This window comes from Marmota marmota, unplaced genomic scaffold, assembly GCF_001458135.2.
Source record: "Marmota marmota marmota unplaced genomic scaffold, marMar, whole genome shotgun sequence".
Classification (NCBI taxonomy): Eukaryota; Metazoa; Chordata; class Mammalia; order Rodentia; family Sciuridae; genus Marmota; species Marmota marmota.
The window spans coordinates 17,195,943-17,222,648 of record NW_025999990.1 but is presented as its reverse complement, the minus strand read 5'-3'; the positions used below and the strand labels follow the sequence as shown (position 1 = coordinate 17,222,648).

Below are 26,706 nucleotides of genomic sequence, written 5' to 3'. Positions count from 1 at the left end.
TTTTTTTTTTGGTACCAGGGATTGAACTCAGGGGCACTTGACCACTGAGCCATATCCCCAGCCCTATTTTTTGTAATTTATTTAGAGATAGGGTCTCACTGTGTTGCTTAGTGTCTCGCAGTTGCTGAGGCTGGCTTTGAACTCGAAATTCTCCTGTCTGAGCCTCCCAAGCTGCTGGGTCAATACTTTTTCTTTACACCTGGCACATTTTGTTCATTTATATGATTTGCCTGGCTCCAATATGCCTTTGAGTTGTCTGGATCAGTGGTTTACATCTGTCATTCCCATCCTACATTTTCTTTGACAAGTTTTAATAAGAAGAAAACATAATGTGTTTTAGGATAATCTTTTAAGACAATTAAATTATTGCTTATTAAATAAGCAATAGGTACTTTCTGCTGAGCACTATGTGCCATACACTTTACATAGATTTTTTTTTTTTCCTCCTTGGAGCTTTGTATACTCCAGTTAAGAGAGTTTAAGTTGCTTCATTTGTCTGCTCTCAGTGTGAAAGCTGGGATTCTAATCCAGATCTCTGATTCCAAAACCCCCCATGCAAGTAATCTTTGATTAACTGGCAAGAGTGCCTTCAAAATTTATTTGTTGAATATGGTTAAGTGATAAGTATTCAAATACATGAAAAGTTGCTTCTTATGAGTTGAGGAGGCAGGCATTTATTAAAAGAAGTAAGATTAGAGGGAAGCAAGTATTAAATACCAAGTGATAATAAAAATTCTAAGAAGACTTAAAACTAATAGTGACAGAGAGAATAGAAAGGAGACATACATAAGTCACAATTTTACTTTAGGGGGTTGCGGTTGTAGTTCAGTGGAAGAGCATGAATCTAGCAGGTTCTGAAGACCTGAGTTTGATTCTCAGTACTCCCTCCCCCACCAAAAAAGATTTTACAACTGACTAGTATGTGTGATAAGACTTGATTAAGCATGACTTTATACTAAGGAGAAGGCCTAACTTTAATATTTTGGAATGTCAAAAGCAGCAACTTTGGGGCTGGGACTGTATTTGGTAGAGCGCTTGCCTAGCATGGTGAGGCACTGGGTTCAATTCTCAGCACCACATATAAATAAATAAAATAAAGATCTAGCAATAACTAAAAAATAAAAATAAAAAAAGCAGCAACATTTTAATTAAGCTATTTAAAACTCTTAGCATTAGTTTTTAATTATGTGCATTGTCTTTGACTTAGCTACAGCAGTTTTGTCTTTTCCCAGATAACTGAATCTACCTTTGAGATGTGTTCTCATATCTCTCTATTTATTTTTTCAGGTTATCCTGAACACCAGATGTCTAACAATTTTCCTTGCAACGTTAGCCATTGTTTTTCACTGCCTCCAAAAGATCAAAATTGCTCCAGATATTGGAGAGAGATTTGATTTAAAAGAAAAAACTTGAACAAATGGACAATATGTCTATTACAAATACACCAACAAGTAATGATGCCTGCCTGAGCATTGTACATAGTTTGATGTGCCATAGACAAGGTGGAGAAAGTGAAACATTTGCAAAAAGAGCAATTGAAAGTTTGGTAAAGAAGCTGAAGGAGAAGAAAGATGAGTTGGATTCTTTAATAACAGCTATAACTACAAATGGAGCTCATCCTAGTAAATGTGTTACAATACAGAGAACATTGGATGGAAGACTTCAGGTTAGTCTTAGAGTTTTTCTATGTCTTCTGTGGTGGTGGATTAAAAACTTTCTTGTTTCCTCTTAGAGTTACTGTAGGATATTTAATGTGAGGTCCGTTTCTTTAGATACTTCACATTCTATACCAGTATGCATGCATTATGGGAATGTATGAAGGGTATATTTAAAAAGTTTTTAATTAATCTTACTCAAAAATAGTTCAGTGAAGGGCTGGGGATATAGCTCAGTTGGTAGAATGCTTGCCTCACATGCACAAAGCCCTGGGTTTAATCCTCAGCACCACAAAACAAACAAACAAAAAAAAAATAGTTCAATGAAGAAAATTTGGAATATACAAATAGAAAGCAGAAGAAGTCCCATACTCTGAGAGAACTGCCTTTAGCACTCTGATATTCATTCTTATAACCATTTTTGGTATCGTATACATATTTAAAATCTGAATTATACATTATTTTTTTACCATTTAAAGATCTGGTATCATGTTTTAGTGGTACCACATTATTTCACTGGACAGTTTTCATATGGAACTACATAATATATACTTTAAGATACTTACAGAAATCTTATATTGTTAGATTTAAAAATTTTATTTGTAGATTTTGGTCATAGTTTCAATAACAAATTTTGTACTATTGTATTTCATTTTATTATTGGGGTACTGGGTATTGAACCCAGAGGTGCTCTACCAGTGAGCTACATCTCTGGCCCTTTTCATTTTTTTATTTTGGAACAGGGTCTTGCTAAGCTGCCAAGGCTGACCTGAAACTTGTGATTCTCCTGTCTCAGCTTCCCAAATTGTTTGGATTGCAGGCATGTGCCATTGCACCCAGCATACTTTTTTGCATTTTAAAAATCTGAATATAAGTCTTAAAATTGTATGTAGGATTAAATTCTAACTGATGTGTGACCATGATGGAATTATTTTGAGCTGTGGTTTTTCTCTTTTATGAAATGAGGGTTATGATATTCTGAATATAGGGGAAAAAACTGCTCAAACTCAGATTTTCTTGTTCTCTGCTCACAATACTTAATCACTTCTGTGACCCAAAATTGTGTAAAGGTTTCTTCACACCAGTAAGCAAACAAGCAATTAATTCTGCAGGGGACATCAGCTGGGTTTCCTTTAATTCAGTTTAATTCTTACATTCTCTTATCTGGAGATAGTGGCAGACCCACAGGTTGAAGATTCAGTTACCAAGACTTGCCACCCTCCTCTCCTGGCTTTAGATGCTATCACATACCTCACGTTGTTTTACTTGTGCTTCTTACCAACCAGCTATAAATCAGGTTCCTATAGCCCCTTCCTGGGGTTTGATTAATTTGCTTTGAGAGGCTCACAGAACTCGGGGAAACACATTTACTGGTTTGTTGTGAAGGATGAGATGCATAAGGTGAGGTAAGCTTCTTAGCCCTCTCCAGGCCCACCACCCTTCAGGAACCTCCACATGTTCAGCTTTTCCAACCCTGTTCTTTTTTTTTTTTTTTTTAAATGGAGGCTCCATTACAAAGGTATGATTGATTAAAATCATTGGTCTATTGGTGATCAACTCTATTTATAGCTCTTTTCTCCTCTCAGAGGTTGGGGAATGGGGCTGAATTCCAACCCTCTTATGCTGCCTTAGTCTTTCCAATAAACAGACCCATCCTGCAGCTACCTAGTCTTCCAGTCTTCAGCCAACTCATTAGCATATGAAACCCATCACTTTAAAGATTCTAAGATTTTAGGAATTGTATGCCAGGAAATGGAACAAAACCAAATGTATATTTTACAGTGTTATAATCCTGACTTTGTTGGATTTTGAAAATTAAATGAAAACATCTGTAAAGTTCCTTGTATAACCTGGGACACAGCTGATTCTTAATATATAACCAATGCTTAATAAATGATTGTTTATTTTCCCCAGGTGGCTGGTCGGAAAGGATTTCCTCATGTAATCTATGCCCGTTTGTGGAGGTGGCCTGATCTTCACAAAAATGAATTAAAGCATGTTAAATATTGTCAGTATGCATTTGACTTAAAATGTGATAGTGTTTGTGTGAATCCATATCACTATGAACGAGTTGTATCACCTGGAATTGGTAAGTAGACTTTACTTCTATCGTTAAGTGCATAAAGGGAAAAGACCCCAATAGGGTTTTAGTTCTTCTAAGTTAAATTAAGTATTTAGGAGTTACCAAGAACTTTAAGGTTAAAGAATCATATATTTTTAAAAATATTTATTTATTTTTTTAGTTGTAGTTGGACATAATACCTTTATTTATTTTTATGTGGTGTTGAGGATCGAACCCAGGCCCTCGCATGTCCTAGGCGAGCGCTCTACCGCTGAGCCACAACCCCAGCCCCAAGAATCAAATATTTTTAATGAAATATAAGTATTTAATTTTGAACTTAGAAACAAAACTTGTATTTTGAATGTGAAAACTAAGTATAGTTTATATTTTGCTCATTTAGCACATTGGTTTTGAAAAATAAGAAAACATTATAAATTCAAATAGTTAGTTTATAAATTATTAGATGTCACTTATGAAACTTCCTGAATTGAAATGTTTATGAAGGTTTGTAATCTCTGACTTAAATTTACATTCTATAATGGAACATATCTTCATGATAATGATTAATGTTTCATTTTTTTTTCCCTTTAAAAAATAAAGATCTCTCAGGATTAACACTGCAGAGTAATGGTAGGTAATCTGTTTCTTGTAACTTTCTTTGTTTTCTTTTTGCCTGTCTGCTCTTTTTTTTGGATTCATGTGAAGTAGTTTGTATAGGTGCCAGTGATATTAACAAGAAAAAAAGGAACTACTTTGGAAATGTAGATTTTTTTTTCTGTTTGTATCAGTGTTTAAAACTGGATTTAAATTGGCTATTGGCTCTTTGAATTTGAAGCGGCGCCAAAAACATTAATACATCAATTTAATATTTTTTGAATTTGATAAAACTGGCTCTATTTTGTAAGAAGATTTGTAGAGCCAGTTTAAATGGGTGTAGTATACCTATAATATGTGATAATTGGAAGTTATGTGAAACATATCCTTTAAAAATACCAGTATCTTAGTTTTTCTGCATTTCAACATAACTTTCATGAGTGATCAAATGTGAAGAATGATTTAAAACTACATGTTAGAGTTTTTTTTTAATCTTGTTATATTTCAAATATGTTACGTATCTTGAAATATCTTGTTTTATATTTCACTTGTAACTAAAACAAGGTTATTTGAAAATATATGCTAATCACAGATGATCTAATCCTGTATTAAGAAAGAAAAATTCCCTCAAGGTGAGGAAAAAAAAAATCCAGTTGGAGTGTGTTTTTGTATTTTAAGTGTTGATACATATGGATATATCTTTAGCTCTTTTACTTAGAACTTGTTAATGAAATAAAATCTTATAAGAGCCACCTTCATCTTAGAAGGTATGCTATTATGGAGGCATTTTAGTCACTTGGAACCTTTTTTTGTTGTAAAATCTAGTGATAGTTCAGAAATATCATGTGACGTTAAATTTTGGGAAGAGCATGTAAGCCTACTTGTTTTTAATTCTTTACTTTTCTTCCATGTCATTAATAATAGAGGAAGACTGTAGTGTCCTGTGGTGTGCCATTGTTAACTGTTGTACAGATTTCTGAGAAGTATGGGTTGGTAAAGGGAGCAGTGTGGCTTGGTCTGGCAATGGTTGCTTTAAGATTGCTTAATGCCCTGCCTTTTTGCCACAAAGATGTTATCATGTCAGTTCTGTTCTTTGAAAGTGAACATCTATCAGATCTTCACCATTCTCCCATCAGTGTTTTTGGAGAACTAAAGCATTTAGCTCAGTGCATGTGAGGAATTAGAAGACTGCAGTGAAAACTTTAGAATATCTCAGTGGGTGTGGTTGTGAGGGGGTTCAAATTTTGAAGCTTTCTCTGTCCTAATATTAATGTTGTTCTGAGTTGCTTGCTATTGGTGGGGTTGTGTGGATTGATGCCTTTTTTTTAGTGACTCTAAGGCTTATTCAGCCTTGTGGAGCCCTCTAGTGGTATTCGAAGGCTGTCTTGTGGCTTATGTCCTCAGAAAATGGTATTTCTCAGAAAAAGATATTTCTCACAGTTCATTGTAGTTTTGGATAAAGAAGTAATACATGGCCAGGTAACTAAAAGTTGAGAAAATGGAACAATTCTTTCACTTGTGAGTTGGGGGTCATATGGTACTTGTTTCTAGCCTGTCTCATCTCTTTCATGAAGTTTTCCATGACCATATTGACCTGTGTATTCATTTTATAAATATTTAATGAGCATGTATTGCCTGGTACTTGTTAGGTTCCAGGAACACTAAGATAAATAAACCATGTTTTCTCCAGTTCATAGTCTGGTTGAAAAAAGAAATAGTAAGTAACATCAGACATTATTGTGACCTGCCTGCTAAAGATAAAGATCGAAGACCTAGGGCAAGTCCACTGGCTTCAGCCTCTCTGTCATCTACAGAGAGTACATTCTTTACCCCTCATAGAACATTTTGTAGTCACTTTATATGTACAAATATTCTAAAAATATGATTGAGTAATAATAGCAAATACTGAGTACTCGTTTATCAGGTACTGAGCAAAATAATTTGTGAATATTGTGTTATCATTCTCTCAGTGCTCCCACATTGTAGATGGGATTATCTAACACTTTACTAGAAGAAGAGACTGGTGCCTGAAGAGGTCAAGGATGTGGCCCAGTATTAGAAAGGAGGAGGTGGAGTAATATGTGCTTGCTATTAGATATTTAAAAAACAGAAAAATATTACAAAAAATTGTTAGCTCTATAAAGTAAGGGATATTTGTTTTGTTTATGGCTATATCCTTAGTGCTAGAATAGTACCTGGAACATAGGTGCTCAATAAATATTTTTTTCAATTAATGAACTTATTGACTGCTAGCCCATAAGAGAAGTACTTAAGAGTTTGGTGTCTGTTTTTCTGGACTTTAAAAAATATATACTATATGTTTTTTTAATTTTATTTTTTTGAATAGGCAATACATGGTCCATAAATCAAAATACTATAAAAAGGTATACAGTGAAAAGAAGTGCTCCCACCCCTGCCCCCATTCCCCCCTACCTCAGGTAATCACTTTTATTAGTTTCTGGTGTTTCCTTCTAGGATTTCTTTATGCAAAAAATACATGTATTATTTCCCTCCTTTCTTACACAAAAAGCATACTGTACTCACTGTTCTGGACCTTGATTTTTTATTTATAGTGTATGATTTTTAAAACATGTATATGACCACAGCATACAATAATGATTTGAAACTTTCTTTTTTTTCTCTTGGCAAAAATATATCGCAGATACATCTATCCTTGTTGATACTATCGTTTTACCTATGATATGTATATTTTAGGTTATTTGATTAAAAAATCCATAGATCTGTAGAAGTTCCAAACTTACACTTAGGAGAGTTGAGCCACCTTAGTAAGGCAAGAAGAATGTTTAAGACCTAACTATCTAAGGGGATGTTATGATTGCCCATTAAGCCATTTCAGGGTTAACTGAAAAATGAGCAGTGAGTAGCAAGTTGACTGGTTATAGCCTCCAATCAGTAATGTTGTCGTTATATGCGGGATCAGCAAAAAGATCTCAATCATGATGACAAGAAAAATGCTAAAGTGTCCAAGAATTTAAATAGAGATGTTAGGATCTGTATGAAGAAAATCGCAGACTTTGTTGAAGGGTATAATAAAAGGCTGACTAAATGTGGACAATAGTCATTTTATGCCACATTTTTTCTTTGTCTTATTTTTATACTTTTGCCAACATTAATTGTGAGTGGTTACGTTCAATTTTTTGCTGATACATGATGATGTATCATTTTGATTATCTTTTTATTTCCATAGACTTTTCTAAAGAGAAACTTTGGAGTGGAATTAATGGGTCTTAAAAATACCAACATCTTCCTTTTGATACATTAAAATGCTTTTTAAGACGTTGTACATAGAAATTTGAACAATGGATTATTCTTACTGCTTTGAAGTAGTCTCAAGTAAAAAGAAAAATAGTCACATAATTAACTGAAAATTTATGTGTAATAGATTTTTTCCAAAGATTGAAAGATGGGGAAAGATATGCTGGTTCTTAGTGGAAAGGGCAGTGTCTTTGTGAATTATAACTGATTGCTCTAACTGATTGTTCACTGGATTGAACTACATTCTGAAGTAGTTCAGAGAGAGTAAGGGATGGTTTTGCTAGAGAGAAAGCAAACCCCAAAACAGTAGCCCAAAGCTAAATGCGGAGTTTCTAGGTAGAAAATTGACATTATGAATACAATTCAGTTTTTCTTCTTTTTTTTAATGCAACAAAGCATTCCTTAGTTTGTTAATGCATTTTTTTTAAAATGGACACAATACCTTTATTTTATTTATTTTTATGTGGTGCTGAGAATCGAACCCAGTGCCTCATGCATGTGAGGCAAATGCTCTACCCCTGAGCCACAATCCCAGCCCGTTAATGCATTTTTTTAAATGTAAGTTGGTTATGGAAAAGGATAATGCTTTTTCAACTAGACTCTAGTTTACTTATTAAATTGTAACCACACAAGTGAAAGATGTTGATAAGTGAGTTTTTTCATACCACACGTTTATCAAATTTCCTTTTATGGATTGGGTTTCTAGAAGGAAATTTTAAAGAATTTTTGTTTGTTTCTAAACTTACTGGGGATATTTATATATTTCAATTTTAAGAAATATGTTACTTAACTACTTATACTAGATCCTGAAATTGAATAAGCTATCAGATCCCACTCATATCTTTACAGTATGAAATTAAAAAAGAGCTAAGTAATTGGTCTTTTCAGTTGAATAAATATTTTGCCAGGCATTTGGTTTTTACCTTCTTCATGTTATTTGTTTAGATGATTATTACTTCTGGATTTACTAAGAAACTGAGGATTGCCTCTTTAGGACCATTGCTGTGGAGGCTGTTGGAATATAGTCTAGCTTCAAATGTCAGAGACAGATTGATAAAAGATAACTGATCCTAATATCCTAATACCTCTAAATGGTTTTTGCTGATACAGTAGTATGCTTTTAAAATATGAAAAAGTAATAGTCATATAACTAATTGGTGTTTATATGGGATAGATTTTTTTCAAAGATTGAAAGATAGAATATTTATAGAATAGTTGATTTTAGGGTTGTCATATTATTTGCAAATATGTTTCTCCCCCTGGGAATAGAAGCTTGCAAAATTAAAAAATATTTAATTTTCTGCATAGCTCCACCAAGTATGTTGGTGAAGGATGAATATGTTCATGACTTTGAGGGACAGCCATCATTATCCACAGAAGGACATTCAATTCAAACCATCCAGCATCCACCAAGTAATCGTGCTTCGACGGAGACATACAGTACCCCAGCTCTTTTAGCCCCATCTGAGTCAAATGCTACCAGCACCACCAACTTTCCCAACATTCCTGTGGCTTCCACAAGTAAGTTATATAATCTGATGTAGTCAGCAAGTTGACTTCCTAACCAATGAATATTTATACGTTGTCACTTAGAGGAAAACCCTAAGTAAGTAAAAGTTAAAAGTACTGTGGTATCTCTCATAGGTGGACTTAGGAATCAAATCCATGGCCTGGTACCGGCTAGGCAAGCATTATACACCACAGAGCCAGACACACTCTCCTGCCCCTAGATAAAAAAATATTGGACAAGTGTTTTAGTTGGTCCTGGAAAAAACAGTGTTTATAATTTATTTAAAGGTTTTTATATTGACATATATAAAATCATTTGGAAGTTGACTGATGGATTTGATTATGACACACATTTATATTAATGATCGAATTTGTCTTTTATTTACTAATATATGCAAGAGTAAGAAGTATCTTAAGTTTTCCAGATATTTATTATATATTATTTATATATTTATTTTAGTACTGGGGATTGAACTCGGAGATACTCAACCACTGAGCCACATTCCAGCCCTATTTTGTATTTTATTTGGAGACGGGGTCTCATTGAGTTGCTTAGTGCCTCGATGTGGCTGGCTTTGAACTTATGATTTTCCTGCCTCAGCCTCCCAGGCTGCTGGGATTATAGGTGTGCACCACTACGCCCAGTTCTCCTTATGGATTTTAGAGAAATATTTAAGTAGTTAACAAGTAGTTTTGAACCAAGGTATTTATGAAGGTCTTATTAAGGAATTGCAATCTTTCTTTAGTCCAGTGTTTTTAGTTTGCTTTATCTGGGAGAATATTGCTTTAAAATAGTCCTCTCAATTTTCCATTGTACAAACTTAGAGAAAAAGGATTAAAAAAAATTTTTTTTTTGTAGTTATAGATGGACAGCATGACTTTATTTATTTATTTATTTTTATGGTGGGGGGTGGGTGATGCTAAGGATTAAACCCAGTGCCTCACACATGTTGGCAAGTGCTCTGCCACTGAGATACAGCCCCAGCCTGAAAAAGGGATCTTGACAAACTTTTTTATAACATATATGCCACCGGATAGACATTATTTTAGTCAATTTAAAAAAATTTTTTTGTTGTTGTTGATAGACCTTTATTTTTACTTATTTATATGCAGTGCTGAGGATTGAACCCAGCGCCTCACACTTGCCAGGCAAGTGCATTACTGCTCTGCCCCAGCCCCTATTTTAGTTAATTTCAATGTAAAGCTAAATTCTACACCTCTTTTTCCTTAATATCTTATAATGACTACTTCTTTTTTTAAAAAATAAGTCTTTCAAATGGAGTTTTCCCATGATAGCGTTGTTACCTTCTCTGCCATATTGTAGGAGGCAGAGGGGTATTAAGTTCAGATTTTCCTTTTTCTTTTATCTTTTGAGGTGCTGGAGATTGAACCCAGGGCCTTGAGAATTAGCAAGTGCTCTACTGTTGTGTTACATCCCCAGCCAAGGCTTAGATTTTTTGGAGGCCTAAGATAATATGACCTTGTTCTTTTAGTATTGCTATTTAGTTTCATATCACCAAAGGTTGAACGGTTTGCTGCTTAGAAAGTGAAACAGCTTTTTTAAAAATATTTTTTTAAAATGAATTACAGAACATTGTCTTGGTATCTGTATGGTGTTAATTGTACCTGGATACTAAGGGGATTGTGTTTAAGCCTACATGAGCAGTAGATATTTGATAGATTTAGACTGGTAACTTTGTTAGTTGCTATCAAAGGGGCTATTATTCTGTTTAATATCAGGTCAGAGTCAACATTGAAATTTGATCTTTGGAATAAATGGGAGATTGGTATCTATGTGAGTTTTCAAGTAAAGTATACCAACATTTCTCTTTAATCTATTTCGTGATATCAAAGCAATATCTTTTGTTTTGCTACACAAGATGTGAAAATCTCACTGTGGATATTTTTTTTGGGGGGGGTGGTACTAGGATACTGGGGATTGAACTCAGGGGCACTCGACTACTGAGCTACGTCCTCAGCCCTATGTTGTATTTTATTTAGAGACAGGGTTTCACTGAGTTGCTTTGTGTAGTACGTCACTTTTGCTGAGGCTGGCTTTGAACTTGTGATCTTCCTGCCTCAGCCTCCTGAACCACTGGGATTATAGGCAGCGGCGCCACTGCACCTGGTTGGATAGTGTTTTTAAGAAGGCTATATGGATTCATTTTAAAACTTAGACCTTTAATCACAGATAACTGTCTACTTTTTAGTTACCAATTTGTGAGTATGGTTGACAAACAAATGGAGAATAAAAGGAGATACATGACAGTTGCTTGACCATAGATTAGTGTTAGAGCACAGCTGTCTATCTCTGTTTATATAACCTGGAGATTAAATTTTGGTACCTTTGTTAATGCTTACTAAAGTGACTTCATTTCAACTGTTTTGCTCCTTGTGGTTGCGTCTTATTTGAAGACCAGAAAAAGTGTTATGAGTGAAATGCATCTAATTTTGTATTTTGGGAGTAAATTTTTGTTATTAAATAGTAACTACTGTAGTCAGTGTTTCCTAACATCACAAAAAATATATTGATAGAATTACAGAAAAGAAACTGGCTAAAATAGAGGAATTTGAGGCTATTTTATATGAGCCAATTTCATTATATTCATTATGTTGTTTATCTGATGCACTTGGAACTATGTAATATAAATATTCAATACAGATGACTGTAGTTTGTCACTTTATAATTTGTTTAGTTTGGCACTTGAATCTTCAGAGTTTCTTTTTAGATACTTCTAATGAAAATAATGTAATTTCTCCAGTTTAGTGACAGTTTTTGTAAGTTAGCTAAGAGCACATAGTCTGTACAGGTGTTAAAACCAAGAGCAAAAACATAACTGACCTTTAAAGAAAACTTAAGATAATTTTTTGGGATGATTTAGGAACATCTTTAAAAATAAACAGGTTGAGGGTTATCGAAACATTTTCTTTAGCATTTGATTTTATAGTTCTTAGCTTTATAAAAATGTGATATGTAGAGAGGAGGAAAATATGCCTTTTTTTCTTGATACTTTGAGTAATGTTGACATTTACTCTTTTCCATTTGATTACATTTCCATCTAAATGAGAAGAGTGAGGTGATCCAGTCACAAATAACATAGGGAATTTCAAAGCTTTCTAAATAGGATAAACAATTGCCTTAAAATTAATTTTGGTACCTTTGTTAGTGCTTAAAATTAATACTTTAAGAAATAATCTTTTCCACCTAAGGTGGGGGAAAAAGCCTTAAAAATGCCAGACAGTAAACAATATCATAGAATGTTTTGAGTAGAATAAAAACCAAGGGAAGCTTTAATTTTCCTGGTATGATGCATTGAGAGAGGGCATCTACTTTCATATAAATATGGGAATTATGATGGTATTTGTGAAAATGCATAATTCTTGGTTTTTAAAAGCACATGGAAAAATTTCAAAGTAGATGGATAGGGTTTTTGTTTTGTTTTGTAACCAAATACTATATTGACTTGATTGCACAGTAGAGTTAGATATTTTTAACTTCTTCACTTTCCTCATTGCATCCCATTTAAAATATTTGTCTGCTCTGCTTTTCTTTTATCAAACTCTAGCCTTCTGCCATTACCAGTACTAGTGCTGATAATAATTAACTTTTAGATTTCAACATTTTCTTGAACCTGGGTTTTAGAGGTCCTAATCAAAAAATATCCAGAGAGAGTTGGGTGATGTGGCTAACTGATGTGTTTCTTAACTTATTATGGTAGTGTAGACAAGTAGTAGGATTTGGCTAGCATTTGAAGAATATTTGTGAAGAAATCGGCCATTAAAATTAGTCAGACATTATCAGATGAAATAATTTTGAACTTCTTAAAATTAAGGATTGCCTTTAAACCTGACTTTAGCTTATTTATTTATTTATTTATTTATTTGATAGGCAATGGGTGAGTTCCACTTTTGGAACTCATCTTTATAGTTGTGGATTATCAGATACAATTGGTCCTTCATTAATTGTATAAAATCATAGGATTGCATCTGTACGTGTACCATGTTAATTTCTTCTTGTTTCTCTAGGTCAGCCTGCCAGTATTCTGGCAGGTAGTCATAGTGAAGGACTGTTGCAAATAGCTTCAGGGCCTCAGCCAGGACAGCAGCAGAATGGATTTACTGGTCAGCCAGCTACTTACCATCATAGTATGTACATGCTTTTTAAAATCTTTTAAACAGTTGAGAAAAATAGGCAGCCTTTATAAAAGCAAATTAATCCATGTGGGCCTTAATTTTTAGACAGCACTACCACCTGGACTGGAAGTAGGACTGCTCCATACACACCTAATTTGCCTCACCACCAAAACGGCCATCTTCAGCACCACCCGCCTATGCCGCCCCATCCCGGACATTACTGTAAGCTCTTGTTTTTGTTGTAAGGACTTTTTATTTTGTAGGACTTTGCTTTCAGTTTATTTATTTTTTTAATGTTATTACATCTTTTATTTATCCTACAATTTAATTTCATTAAATAATTAGTGCTTTCATTACTTTTTTTAGCATTTTTATTAAGTAGGGTTTTTTTTGTAGTTACCATACTTTGTTTTAGAATGATGTATACTAAATATGCATTTCTCTGTTGCTGATGTTTCATTAACACAACACCACATTGATTCCATTCATTTGTTTGCTTTCTGTTTCTCCTTAAACCTCATGTGTATGTTGTATATCCACCCATAGTGTATTGAAACATCTTGAGTGTTACATTCTCAACAGTCCCTTGCCATAGTATTCAGTGCCATAGATACTTAGATGTTTATAATCTGTCAATATTCTGTGCAGGCATGATTGGGAGGGGTACCCTACAGATAGCCTATGGTTTCAGTCAGAATAGGAACATCTTACATGTGGCTTACTAAAACTAGGAGTATAAATCTTCCATATATATAAAATCTCTTTCCTCTTACTTAAAGATTAGTAGTACCAAAGAAAACCTCTAAAATACCAAAAGGTATAAGTAACAAAATTAAAATAACCTAAAATCCTACTACCTAGAGATCTCTGCTTCTGATATTTTGTTATTTTTCTTCCAGTCATATAAATGGGTATATGTAAATTGAAGGGTTGGTCACATTATATGTATATTGTTATAATTTGCTTTTTTCCCAATTATATTACTGTTTTTCCATGTCTTAAAATAATATAGTTTTAATGGCTGCCTGGATCAGCATAGTGTTTAAGAGTGCTGGGTTATGCTGTATGATCATTGGCAACTTATTTAACCTCATTAAGCCTTAAGGGTACTCAATAGTGTTGTAAGAAAATGTAATAATTCACCTGTGTTTTTTTGCAGTTGTTAGCTACTATTCCATTATATAAATATCCTTAATAAACATAGTCTTGTTTTTAGAATAGTTTTAATGATTTAAATTATTACTATGTATTTTCTTATAAATTATTCTATATTACATGTTACATGAATAATTCATTTATAATCTGCATTAAATACTGCATGAAAAATTATTTGCAAATTGCTTATAAAACTATTTGTAGATTGCTTAACAGCATTTGGCAGATAGCACTAAAGTGTTAGTTATTAAATATCCACAAAAGTAATTCAGAAGTATTTGCTTATAATTATAAAGTAATCTAATCTAAGCTTTTAAGTTTTAGAAATTGTTTAAGCTTGATTTTAACAAATCATAAGGTAATAGTAAGATTTATTAAAAGTTTTAGCATTGGGAAACTTTTAATAAATAAAAATGGGATTTTTATTGTCTTTTCTTTAGGGCCAGTTCACAATGAACTTGCATTCCAGCCTCCCATTTCCAATCATCCTGGTAAGTGTTTCAAAATTGATTCCCTCTGTTTAGATTTCCATTGTGGTAATTGGAATACACATACAGGTGTTACCGTAATTACCAGGTAAGTTAGCTTTTCAGACAAGTGTAATACTCATTATGTGAGTTAAGTATTTATGAGTAGCTAATAAAATCATATATAGACTGTATTTGATAATTTTTTTTTTCTCTTCCTTGAGGTGGGGCCTTGCTATTTTGCCCAGGCTGTCCTTGAACTCAAGATCTTCCTGTTATGCCTCAGCCTCCTGAATAGCTAGATTATAGATGTGGACTATCATGCCCAGCTATATTTGATTCATTTTAACTGTCTTGGAAAGAAAAGACAACACCAGGTGCAGTGGCTTATGCCTCTAATCCCGGTGGCTCAGGAGGCCGAAACAGGAGGATTACGAGTTCAAAGCCAGCCTTAGCAATGGCGAGGTGATAAACAACTCAGTGAGACCCTATCTCTAAATAAAATACGAAATAGGGCTGGGGATGTGGCTCAGTGGTTGAATGCCTGAGTTCAATCCCCAGTACCTCCCCCACCCCCACTACCAGAAAAAAAGGTAGGGAAAAGAAAAGACAAGAATTCTGTTTGCAACTAAAATATAAAGTACAGAAGTGCTGGTTTCAGCATTGGATACATAAATATACAGTAGAATAAAGCTAGGTTTTGAAATAGAACCACTGTAAAACTGTAGCTTTAAAAGGCAGAAAGAATCTTAAATAGATGCTGAAAAGAAAAAGAATTCATTGTATCTTGTCTTAGAAGAAAGATTTCAAGAATCTTTCCTTAACTGGAATTTAGAAACTATATGATTAAATTATGTTCAGAAGACTAAGTAGCTAAGTAGCTTTCTTTAATTGAGCTTGTACATGATTTTTTTTCAATCATAGAATAAAACAAAGTAATAAAATAAATATTGAAGTTCCCCTATAATGCAAACACGGGATTTTGTGTCCCCTCCCCCTTCATCCCTTCATAATGATTTTTCTTAGTTTAAAAAGATGAGAATGCTGTTGTGTCTTTGTATTTGTAGGAGGTTGGTTCCAAAATGCCCCTCAGATATCAACTCTGCAGATGTTCAAGTCCCTTATATAAAATGGCATAGTGTTTGCATATAACCTACACATGATGACTTAAAGTATTCAGGAAGATGATATAAGGGACTTGAGCATTGCAGATTTTGATATCTACAAAGGACCCTGGAAACAATCCCTCATGGATACTGGAGGACAACTGTATAGATTTCCAATAAAGATTCTAAAAATGTATAACCACCTTGACCAAAATGATTAATTTAAAGGATAACTTATAGTTCATGTAGTTCTACATACTTTTATTTGTGTAAATAGTGTGCTGTTGCTGATTATGTTTGCTGATTCCATTTTTTTCAGCTGTTTAAAAATAATTGAAGGGAAGATTTTTTTGTTTATGACTATCCTTGTTTAAGAAATTAATAATTTCTGGACCAAAGGTCAAATTGCTTTATAGTGACAACATCAAGATTATGAGAATTAGTTTAACCATGCTCACTAGCAGTAAATTTAACTGGTTAAATCGATGCTTAATGATTAATGAGGTAAATAATATTTATTTTCGTTAGGAGATGGTGGTGGGACAGAAAGATTTTTTTTTGTGTGTGTGGCTTTTGGGATTGAATCCAGGTGTGCTCTTCTACTGAGCTATATCCTCAGACCTTTTTATTTTTTATTTTGAGGCAGGGTCTCACCAAGTTGCCAAGGCTGGCCTTGAATTTGGCAGTCTTCCTGCTTCAGCCTCCTGAGTAGCTGGAATTACAAGTGTTAGCCACTGTGCCTGGCCAAAACCAGTTTTTAAACTTTATGTATATACTAGTTTAATTATCTTCTTTAATAGATATTCTCTGTATGTGTTACGGTATATTTGTTATGATTTTAAACGTTTTTTGTGGATCAAGTGGCCTTGCTTTTTCTTTAGCAGTTTTTGGAGAAATGTAATATATAGAAAAGAACATAACATTAGCATATCATCTAATGAATGATATTAAAGCGAACACCTACATAACCGCTGCCCAGATTGAGAACTAAAATACTGTAGTACCCCAGAAACCCTCCTATCTACATTTTGAAAATTTTTCCTCTCTTCTCCCTAGAGGTAACCACTATTCTGCTTTTTATGCATATCATTTTTTTCTTTTTGCTCCTTTAAAGTAATAAATGTGTGCTTATTGGGCACAGTGGTATATGCCTGTAATTCAGGAGGCTGAGGCAGGAGGATTGGAAGTTCAAGGTCAGCCTCAGCAATTTAGAACCTGTCTCAAAAACTAAAAAGGACTGGAGTTATATACCTTAGTGCTCTTTTGTTCAATCTTCAGTACCAAAAAAAAAAAAAAAGAGGAAGAAGAAGAAGCATCCCTAAACAACCTAGTTTAGCAGTTTGGTTTTACTGGTTTTTGAAATTATATAAATTGGATCATTTTTTCACAATCTTAATTTTTGTGTAAAGGAAGTATATAATGGTAAGGAGAAAATGTTGAGCCTTAAGAATGAAAAGTTTTGCTGGCACTGAGGTAGCATCATTAAAAATCAGTAGTGGTTCTTACCACCTTTGGAGACTCAGTAGCTTAGTGGGAGATGGTCTCCGGGAACATGGATAGTCGGGGATCTAGAGAAGAACCTACCCTGGATGGAATAGTGGAGTGGGAGTAGTGGTAGTAGTATTTAGCTAGTGATATAGACTCCATTGCAGATTGATTTTTTTTTTTAAATATTTATTTTTTAGTTGTAGTTGGACACAATACCTTTATTTTGTTTACTTGTTGAACTCAGGGCCTTGCATGTGCTAGGTGAGCACGCTACCGCCACAACCCTAGCCCCTTCCTTTGACCTTTTGATAGGTTGACTTTGTTCTTATAATGTTTAGGCCATACCATCTCTGGTATTTAGGGAATAGCATTTACTAGAGGAGGATATGAATCCATAGCAATTTGCATTGGTATTTGTTGCCTTTGTCTTTCAGTAGACTAAGGAAGTGACTTAAACCTGAGCCGATCTCTGTCCTGCTAGTTGTAGGAGGAGATTAGCTCTGCATATACTGACTATTTATTTATTTATTGCAGTACTGGGGATTGAATGTATATACATTTTAATGAAGTCAGCAGGTTAGAACTGAGATAGATGGTCTTTGGCTATGGATACTAATGGGTCCCCAAGGAATTTTACTTCATAACTGTGACTCTTGATGTCTCTTCTTATACTTTTAGAAAGAATATTCATGCTGGTCTCTCTGATAGGAGAGCTTTCAGTCTTGGTACCCTCCTCCTTACCAAGTAATGCTTAAGAGAAATAACATAACTATATTCAAATTTTAAAAGTATTGAGTAGCAGTTTATTACCTATTCATTGCTTGGCCATAGGATTAAAGTCCACATTCCTTAGCAAAGCAGAGGAGAGTTTCTGGTCTGGTCCCTGCATACTTCTCTAGCTCTTTCTCTTCATACTTTAAACATCTTGCACTACTTACCTAATTTTGCAGGGTATATCATTCCTCTCTACCTTTTTAGTGTATATGTTATGTTTTGCATATGTATTATATGTTCTATAGTACTATATTTTGCAGTGCAACAAATTATACCAAATAATACCCAAACTTGAGAAGTTAAAACAGTTATAGAAATTTGTTACATTAGTTTGTTTAGCTGAGTACTTCTGGTTTGAAGTCTCATGAAGTTGCAATAAAGTTGTTGTCACCATCTGAAGGCTTTTTAGGGGCTGGAAGGTTCCTTTTTAGGGTGATTTACCACCATACCTGTCTAGTTTGTGTTATCATTGGCAGGAAGCTCCAGTTTCTCTCCATATAGACTTCTCTGTAGAACTGCCCTCCTAAATGTAGCTCAAGCACACCACTGTTGAGAATACTAATCCTTTGTCCCCTGCTACCTAGTGCTTTTTAATAATGCTAAGTACTAGTTTACATGTCTTCTGTCCTCATTTAGTGAACAAACAGAAAAGAAATAAAAATTACATATTTGGAAAAGGTTAATCACTCCATATCTTTTATTTTTCTTTTTTGGTACTGAGGATTGAACCTAGGGGTCTTAACCACTGAGCCACATTCCCAGCCCTTTTTTAATATTTTATTTAGAAACAGGGTCTGGCTGAGTTGCTAAGTGCCTTGATGAGTTGCTAAGTGCCTCAATAAGTTGCTGAGGCTGGCTGTGAACTCACAATCCTCCTGCCTCAGTTGAGATATATTCATCATATTGATTGCAATTTAAAGTAAAATGTTTCTTCAGTGTCTTTCAGGTTGGATGTGTTCAAATTCGCAAATGGATTTGAAACCCTTAACTTGACAAATTCAGATATGTTTTGGCACTTTAGAGCAATCCACCATTCCAGAGAGCACCTTATATATTCATAAGATTCTCACAGGGCATTTCATTCAGATATGAATAATAAAAGGAATAATTCATAACGTGATTCTTAGGTATTCAGATTTTGAACTTTGTCTTGAATGACTTTATTTTTATTCATATATTAGAGATAATATCTTGGAAACATACTTTCCATTATAATTGAACAAGATTTACTTGTTAAAACTATGCTTTATAATACATTTCCCCCTTACAGAAATATTTAGTAATATATATTACATTCTTAATTATAAAAAATTTATGTTAACTCAATATCTTTTTATCACAGTGCTGGGCATTGAACCCAGGATTTTGCAGATGCTAGGGAAGCTCCCTACCACTGACTTATATATCCTTAGCCCAACTCAGTCTTTCAAAACCTTTTTTTTTCCTGGCAGTGATGAGCACCCCTCAGACTAAATGAGACTGGCTTAACTTCACTAATTTAAGGGGAAAAAATTAAAATACCAAAGTAAGCACATAAAATTCTCAGTCCCTTTCAAATGAATTGGAACATTAAGAATAACCTCTTTGATATCAAGAACTATGTAATGTTTTGAACAACCAACAATAAAAATTAAAAAAAAAAAAAAAAAAGAATAACCTCTTTGAATTGAGTAATTCCAGCCTTCTATTCTTGCTGGTTTTGACAAGCTGCAGAGCTGATATTTATATGGCATTTGTTCGTTGGGGTGAAAGAGTGGAAAGAGGCTGTTTTAGTCAGCTTTGCATCACTGTGACCAATACCTGAGCAGAACAATTTAGAGGAGGAAAAGTTCATTTTGGCTTTTTGTTTCCAAGGTTCACTCCTTGGTTGACTGACTCCATAGCTCTGGGACCAAGGTTCCAGAACATCATGGTAGAAAGGGCATGGTGAAAGGATGCTCATTTCATGACAGTCAGGAATCACGGGAAAAACTGGGTGCCAGGAACAAAATATAAACCCCGGCACACCCCCAGTGACCTGTTTTCTTTAGGTACACCCCACCTGCCTACAGTTACCTCCCAGTTAATCCATTAAAGTTTAATAGAGAGGGTCAGTCAACTCATAATCTATAATCATTTCACCTCTGAACATTCTTGCATTTGTTTTGAAGGTCACTTTATACCCAAAATATTACAGATAAACAGAAAGGTTTAATGGCAATTTTCTATTTCCTTCTACTGTTTTAAAAATAAAGATGTTCCCGTCTGACTGTTTAGCAAATTGAGAGTGGAAGAGAAGTTTTTCTTATAGTATTTTGTAGCCTAACATCACAAAAATCTCTGGAGCCCACTTAGATTACTTCTAATCCTCTGTCCTGGTTTCCTAGACCTTTAGTTTCCATCCCTGGTCTGTGGTACAATATTAGTGGCAGTTTCTTTTTATTCTCAAGTCTCTTAAAACTCCTCTTTTATCTACAAATACTTGATTGTATTTGCAATCCAGATCAGCTCATTCTTATTAAACCTGTTTGGAGATGCAGTTTTGCATGATGATTGTTGCTATATAGTGTCTGAAATATTAGGCAAATAAACAACAAAAGTTTTTTGGTGATGGGGAAGAAATTAGGTTTAAGTGCATTTGTAGATGTTGCAGTTGATAATGGTGAAAGAATATTTTCTTAAACATGGAGGCTACAAATCTCACCTTTTTCCCTCATTGAGTTGACTCTCACAAGAAAAAAAGGTTGTTTACCATGGGACTTTTACTTCTGGGTAATATTCTTCAATTGAAACTAGGAAATTCACTGTACCTGAACCTTTTTTTCCTCCCCTGTGTAGCAATATAAACTTTTGCAACATTTACCTTTTGGACTAATTACTTAAAGACCACTTTTAAATACTATTACAGTTAATTGCTGCCAGAACATTAGGTAATTGTTATCTTGGTCCTTTCAGTTTTAGCTTCAGCCAGTAAGCTACCAGTTGTGTGCTGATGTTTCTTGTATACAGCATAATGTGTTTTCCTCAATAAAGAATTTTATTATAGAAAATAACTGTATAAATATTTTAAGATTGGCTTTTTAAGGACATACTTAAGTCTATCACTAGTGTTTATGTTCTAAATATAACAAATATATTTAAATAAATGTTTATATTTGTGATGACTTCATTAGATTGATGTGGCAAAACATTTGAACATTTTTTTTTTAGTCACTCAATCTTCATGTGTTTTGTTTTATTCTTTATTAAAAGATACTCTTGCTTAACAGAATTTTGAAAAGCAGTTAGGTATAGCTAGTCTTCAGAAGTTTCTTAAACATTTTTTTTTTTTCCTTTTAAAATTTTTATTTTAGGATTTCCCTGACTGGGGAGGGAGGATGTTTGAAATGATTTTTTTCCTCCCATACTGGGTATGTTTTCAGATTGTTGAAACTTTTGTAGGTTTCTAGTTCAGAATTCATAAATAACACATTGAAATGCAGATAAATTTGCAGGCAAAACTATACCACCCTCATTTTCATTCTATAGTAAGTGTCCCTGGACTTTTTTTTTTTTTTTCTTACTCTTGGGCTGTTGCTTTTGCTTTTCTCTCTGAAATGCTCTTTCCACAGTCTTGACATAAGACTTTCAGTTAGAATGCCCTTCACCATTCAGGCTGAAGTGTTCTTCTCAGTCTGTTTTCTGTTTCATGTTGTCGCTCTTTCTCTTGAACTACTGTTCTGGATATTTATCATTACCTTAGCTATGTTGTTCATTTGTTTGGTCATTTTTCCTTGAAAATAGGGACTAAACATTTTTTTTTTTTTACTACTGTAAATGCTTACATGATCCCACATGCTCTGTAGATATCAAACTAAAAGAGGCAAACCAAATAATTTTTCATGCATATGGCTTTAATATAATTGTTGTATTCAGATAAACTTAGAAGTACTTGATTGTATTTGCAGTCCAAACTAGTTACTCCTTTTTCTGCAAGTTATTTAAAATTATTTGAAATAATTTATTGTTGTTCAAATGAATAGATGAAATACACCTTTGAAGTTAAAATGGTGGTGGATAACTTGAATTCACTTCACAAAATATTCCTGGCTATGGGATATTTATATACAAATGGGATAAAAATCTTTCACACATGAGGCATTTGAGAATGCCTGTGTACAACAACATTAAAATAAACATTGACTCGGGGCTGTGATGGCTCATTTGCCTATATATTTTCTCTTAAGGATCTATAAAAATATACCATAGATTGATGTTATTCAAAAATACTTTTTTTGGAGTATGTATTAGGGTCAGTGAGTGTATTTTTTTTAAAAATAGAAGTTCAGACAACATAGAAAATATGTGCAGTTAATTGAAACATCATGGCAAAATAATTTATTTTAGATTCTGTTGCCTTATATTTTCAGTGCTCTGATCCTAATCAAACTCCAGATTTTAAAAATGACTTTAGGGTTTGAAGAACAGTACTGGGTACTGAGCTGGAAAATAGAAGACATGGAAATTGCTACTTTTTAATGCACTGTGTTATTTTAATCCAATTCTTTGGGGTGCTTTTCATTTCCCTCTCCCCTGTTTTACCCTTTCTTTTTGGAAAAGATGTCTGTGGAGTGTAAGTAAAGGCCTAATATTCAAATGGATGGATGTTCTTTTTTATTTATTTCCTATAGCTCCTGAGTATTGGTGTTCCATTGCTTACTTTGAGATGGATGTTCAGGTAGGAGAGACATTTAAAGTTCCTTCAAGCTGCCCTATTGTAACTGTTGATGGATATGTGGATCCTTCTGGAGGAGATCGCTTTTGCTTGGGTCAACTCTCCAATGTCCACAGGACAGAAGCCATTGAAAGAGCGAGGTATTGATTGTATAGTTCCATAGTTATTTTTAAAAATTGAGCATAGTACATTTGTCTTTTTAAAAATGTTTATTTTATTTATTTACTTATTTATTTTTATGTGGTGCTAAGAATTGAACCCAGTGCCTCTACCTGCTAGGCAAGTGCTCTACCACTGAGCTTCAACTCCAGCCCCATACATTATCTTTTGAGATAATGTTTATTTCTTTATTTATATTTAATGAAGATGGAAAAATATTATCTTGAAAATTCTGAATTTTTAAGTATTCCATTTTAATTTTTGATGTTTGTTTAATATGTAAGGATAAAAGATAGGTTTCTATTAAATGCTAGACCTTTGAAAACTAGATTCCAAATTTCAATTTCTTTGATAATGTATTATTTTCTCCAAATCTATTGAGAGGAAATAATATATCATGAGAATAGATATTTCTGAAGGTTATGAAAAATCAAAAAATTGGTAATAAAAGGGAAATGGTTAAGTAGTTTATGATAAACCTATTTTTATGTAATCATTACAATTTTTTTAATCATTAAAATGTTTATATAATGAAACAGAAAAGATGATGTGAAAATGCATAGTTTGGGCTATTTGATCTCACCTGTTAAAGGATATGTGTGTGTATGCACATGATCTTGGTTTTACATTTGCTATCTAACTTTGGCAAGTTACTCTCTATACTAATACTGGCTGATAGAATTTTTCTGTGATGTAGGAAATGATTTATATCTGCATTGTCCAATTCAGTAGCCAGTAGCCACATGTAGCTTTTGAGTGCTTAAAATATGGCTTGTACAAAGGTGGCACACACCTGTAATATTAGTGGCTTGGGAGGATGAGGCAGGAGGATCTCAAGTTCAAGGCCAGCCTCAGCAACTTCGTTAGGCCCTATCAACTTAGTGAGGCCTGTCTCAAAAAATAAAAAGGGCTGGGGATGTGACTCAGTGGTTAAATGCCTCTGAGTTCAGTTCCTGGTGCAAAAAAAAAAAAAAAAAGGCTCATGTGATTAACTGAATTTTTTGTTGTTGGACAGTGTAACTCATAAGATATAGAAATTATAGTACGTACCTTATTTAGTTGTGAAGGTTAAATTATAATTCATGTTAAGTGTTCCTGACACATAGCAAGCACTATGTATATTTTTATTATATATAAATAGGAAAAGAAGAAAGAAATATAAAAAAGTTAACCATGGTTACCTTTTGATAATGGTGTTGTATTATGTCCTTTCTTTATTCTTTTTAATTTTTAAATATTGAATATGCAGTATAATCTGAACTAAAATTTATTTGTGAATACTTAAGATATAATGTTTGTCTTTCTAGGTTGCACATAGGCAAAGGTGTGCAGTTGGAATGTAAAGGTGAAGGTGACGTTTGGGTCAGGTGCCTTAGTGACCATGCAGTCTTTGTACAGAGTTACTACTTAGACAGAGAAGCTGGACGTGCACCTGGAGATGCTGTTCATAAGATCTACCCAAGTGCGTATATAAAGGTTAGTTGCAATTTACTTTGAATATTTTAGGCTACAAACCTCTTTGTTGCTTAAAGAATTGAAGTGGATGTGAGAGGAATAGAAAAATGTCTTACATCAATACATAATAAAAACTTGTACCAGGTGCAGTGGCGTATACCTGTAAAGCCAGCTGCCTGTAATCCTAGAAGCTCTGGAGGTTGAGATAGGAGGATCATGAGTTCAAAGACAGCCTTAGCAAATTAGCAAGGCTCTAACAACTCAGTGAGTCAAATATAAAAAAAGGAGTGGTGATGTGGCTCAGTGGTTAAGCACCCCTGGGTTCAATCCCTGGTACAAAAAAAAAAAAAAATTGTGGGTTTTGTGGGTGTATATGTGAAAACACCTTTCATGGAGGTGTTTATTGATATATCAGTTATATCTAGTTTCATGGCTTGCCTTTGTGTCTTTCTCTTTTTTTAACAGATTTGTTAAAATTTTTTGGAGTAACATAGACTTGAAAATATTGAATGAAACCTCCAAACTTATATTCCTTTGGCATGGAAATTGGCAAAAATCCAGACTGCAATTTCAGGGTTTTTTTTTTTTTTTTGTAGTGGGGATTTAACCCAGGGGTGCTTTACCACTAAGTCAAATTCACAGTCCTTTTATTTTTTATTTTGAGATATGGTCTCACTAAGTTGCTGAGGCTAGTCTTGAATTTGTGATCCTCTAGCCTCAGTCTCTCAAGTCACTGGGATTATAGGTGTGCACCACAACACCTGGCATTTAAAAAAAAAAATGTTTATTTTTAGTTGTAGTTGGATGCAATACCTTTATTTTATTTATTTTTATGTGGTGCTGAGGATCAAACCCAGGGCCTTCACACATGCTAGGCAAGTGCTCTACTGCTGCCACAACCCCAGCCCCTGGCATTTTTTTTTTTTTTTTTTTAATGGGACTGGGGTTGAACACAGGATCTTGTGCAAGCTAGGCAAGTTCTCTTCCACTAAGCTACACTACCAGCCTAGACTTTCTTCTTGGCCAGTATTTGGGATTTTATGGAAGGGAATTCTAAAATCAAATGCTTTTCAAATCAAGACCCTGAGAAACCTGAGATGTTTTTCACTGCTCATTACAAATTACATATTCAACTCAGTTTTGTTTATAACATACACTGTTCTTAGATGAGAAAAATAGTTGTGATTATGCCAAATACGTTTTTAATTTCAGACTTTTCAGTCATCCTGAACATCTTTGTTATCAGCTATTGTACATTAGTGGAATTAACTGTATCTTATGACTTATTTCTAGGAGGTTGCATAAGATACAAATATTATAATTAGATATAGAAACTATGAAAATGGAAGTGCTTAATTACCTTACAGTGGTGAACCTAATATACCATTTTTGGTTATGGTTCAGTTAAAGGATATTGTCTTTTTTTTTTTTTAATGTGAAACTTTCAAACATAGCAAATACAGAGAAAGTAACAAACCTCATGTACCTATCATCTGCTTTCAACAATTACTAACATTTTACCAATCTTTGTTTACCCATATAATTTCCCCACCCTTATCCTCCTGGAGTAATTTAAAACCAATTCCAAGATTATTTTAGTTGGCTTATAGAGTAATTCCATATGAATTTCTAATTCATGAAGACTTCTAAAAACATAATCACAATGTTGTTTTTAATGAACAAAATTTACTGTGATTCCCTGTTAAAATTTTTGACAATAGAGAATCAGTTATAGTTTTGGTATATTAAAACAATAGAATAGAATAATAAAATATTGTTATATTTATTGATAGGATATTCAGGGCATATAAAAGTTGGTTCTTAACATATAAATAGTGTATGATCACATTTTTGTCTGCAAAATGTCCTACCAGGAACTATCTCTGGGAGTTACTTTGTTTTTTTCTAATTTTTCTACAAGGAATTTTTATATTTGATTATATGTCCCTTGTTAGTATTTTTAATGCTTTGTGTTTCCTTATATACTTTGTAGCCCATTTTGTATTTGTTGGCAAGTTTTGTTTTGAAAGAAATAATTCAATTTGTATTATTTCCTGTGTAATTGCTTTTACTCATAGGGCAATTTTGCCTGGCATCTGGCATCCACATTTCAGAATCAAATCTTATAATCACAAGGTAGGGGGACTTTGAAGAAATTGCATTCCAATCCCCAGATATG

At 33.8% G+C, this 26,706-nt stretch overlaps 1 protein-coding gene across 3 annotated transcripts in view; it reads left to right on the top strand.

Annotated features, from left to right (window-relative positions):
- The first annotated feature begins 1,150 nt into the window (after positions 1–1,150).
- The window catches only part of Smad4 (SMAD family member 4), a 41,862-nt gene continuing 16,306 nt past the window's right edge, over positions 1,151–26,706 (top strand). The window contains exons 1-9 of one of the 3 annotated variants that reach the window (XM_015482372.2): positions 1,151–1,666; positions 3,570–3,744; positions 4,318–4,347; positions 8,896–9,108; positions 13,123–13,242; positions 13,336–13,452; positions 14,826–14,876; positions 22,870–23,053; positions 24,380–24,548. In XM_015482372.2, the coding sequence (XP_015337858.1) occupies positions 1,418–1,666; positions 3,570–3,744; positions 4,318–4,347; positions 8,896–9,108; positions 13,123–13,242; positions 13,336–13,452; positions 14,826–14,876; positions 22,870–23,053; positions 24,380–24,548 (1,308 nt within the window). In that variant the 5' untranslated portion in view covers positions 1,151–1,417. The remainder of the gene's footprint in view (positions 1,667–3,569; positions 3,745–4,317; positions 4,348–8,895; positions 9,109–13,122; positions 13,243–13,335; positions 13,453–14,825; positions 14,877–22,869; positions 23,054–24,379; positions 24,549–26,706) is intronic. The other 2 variants (XR_001503160.2, XM_048806207.1) reach the window with 2 other exon arrangements.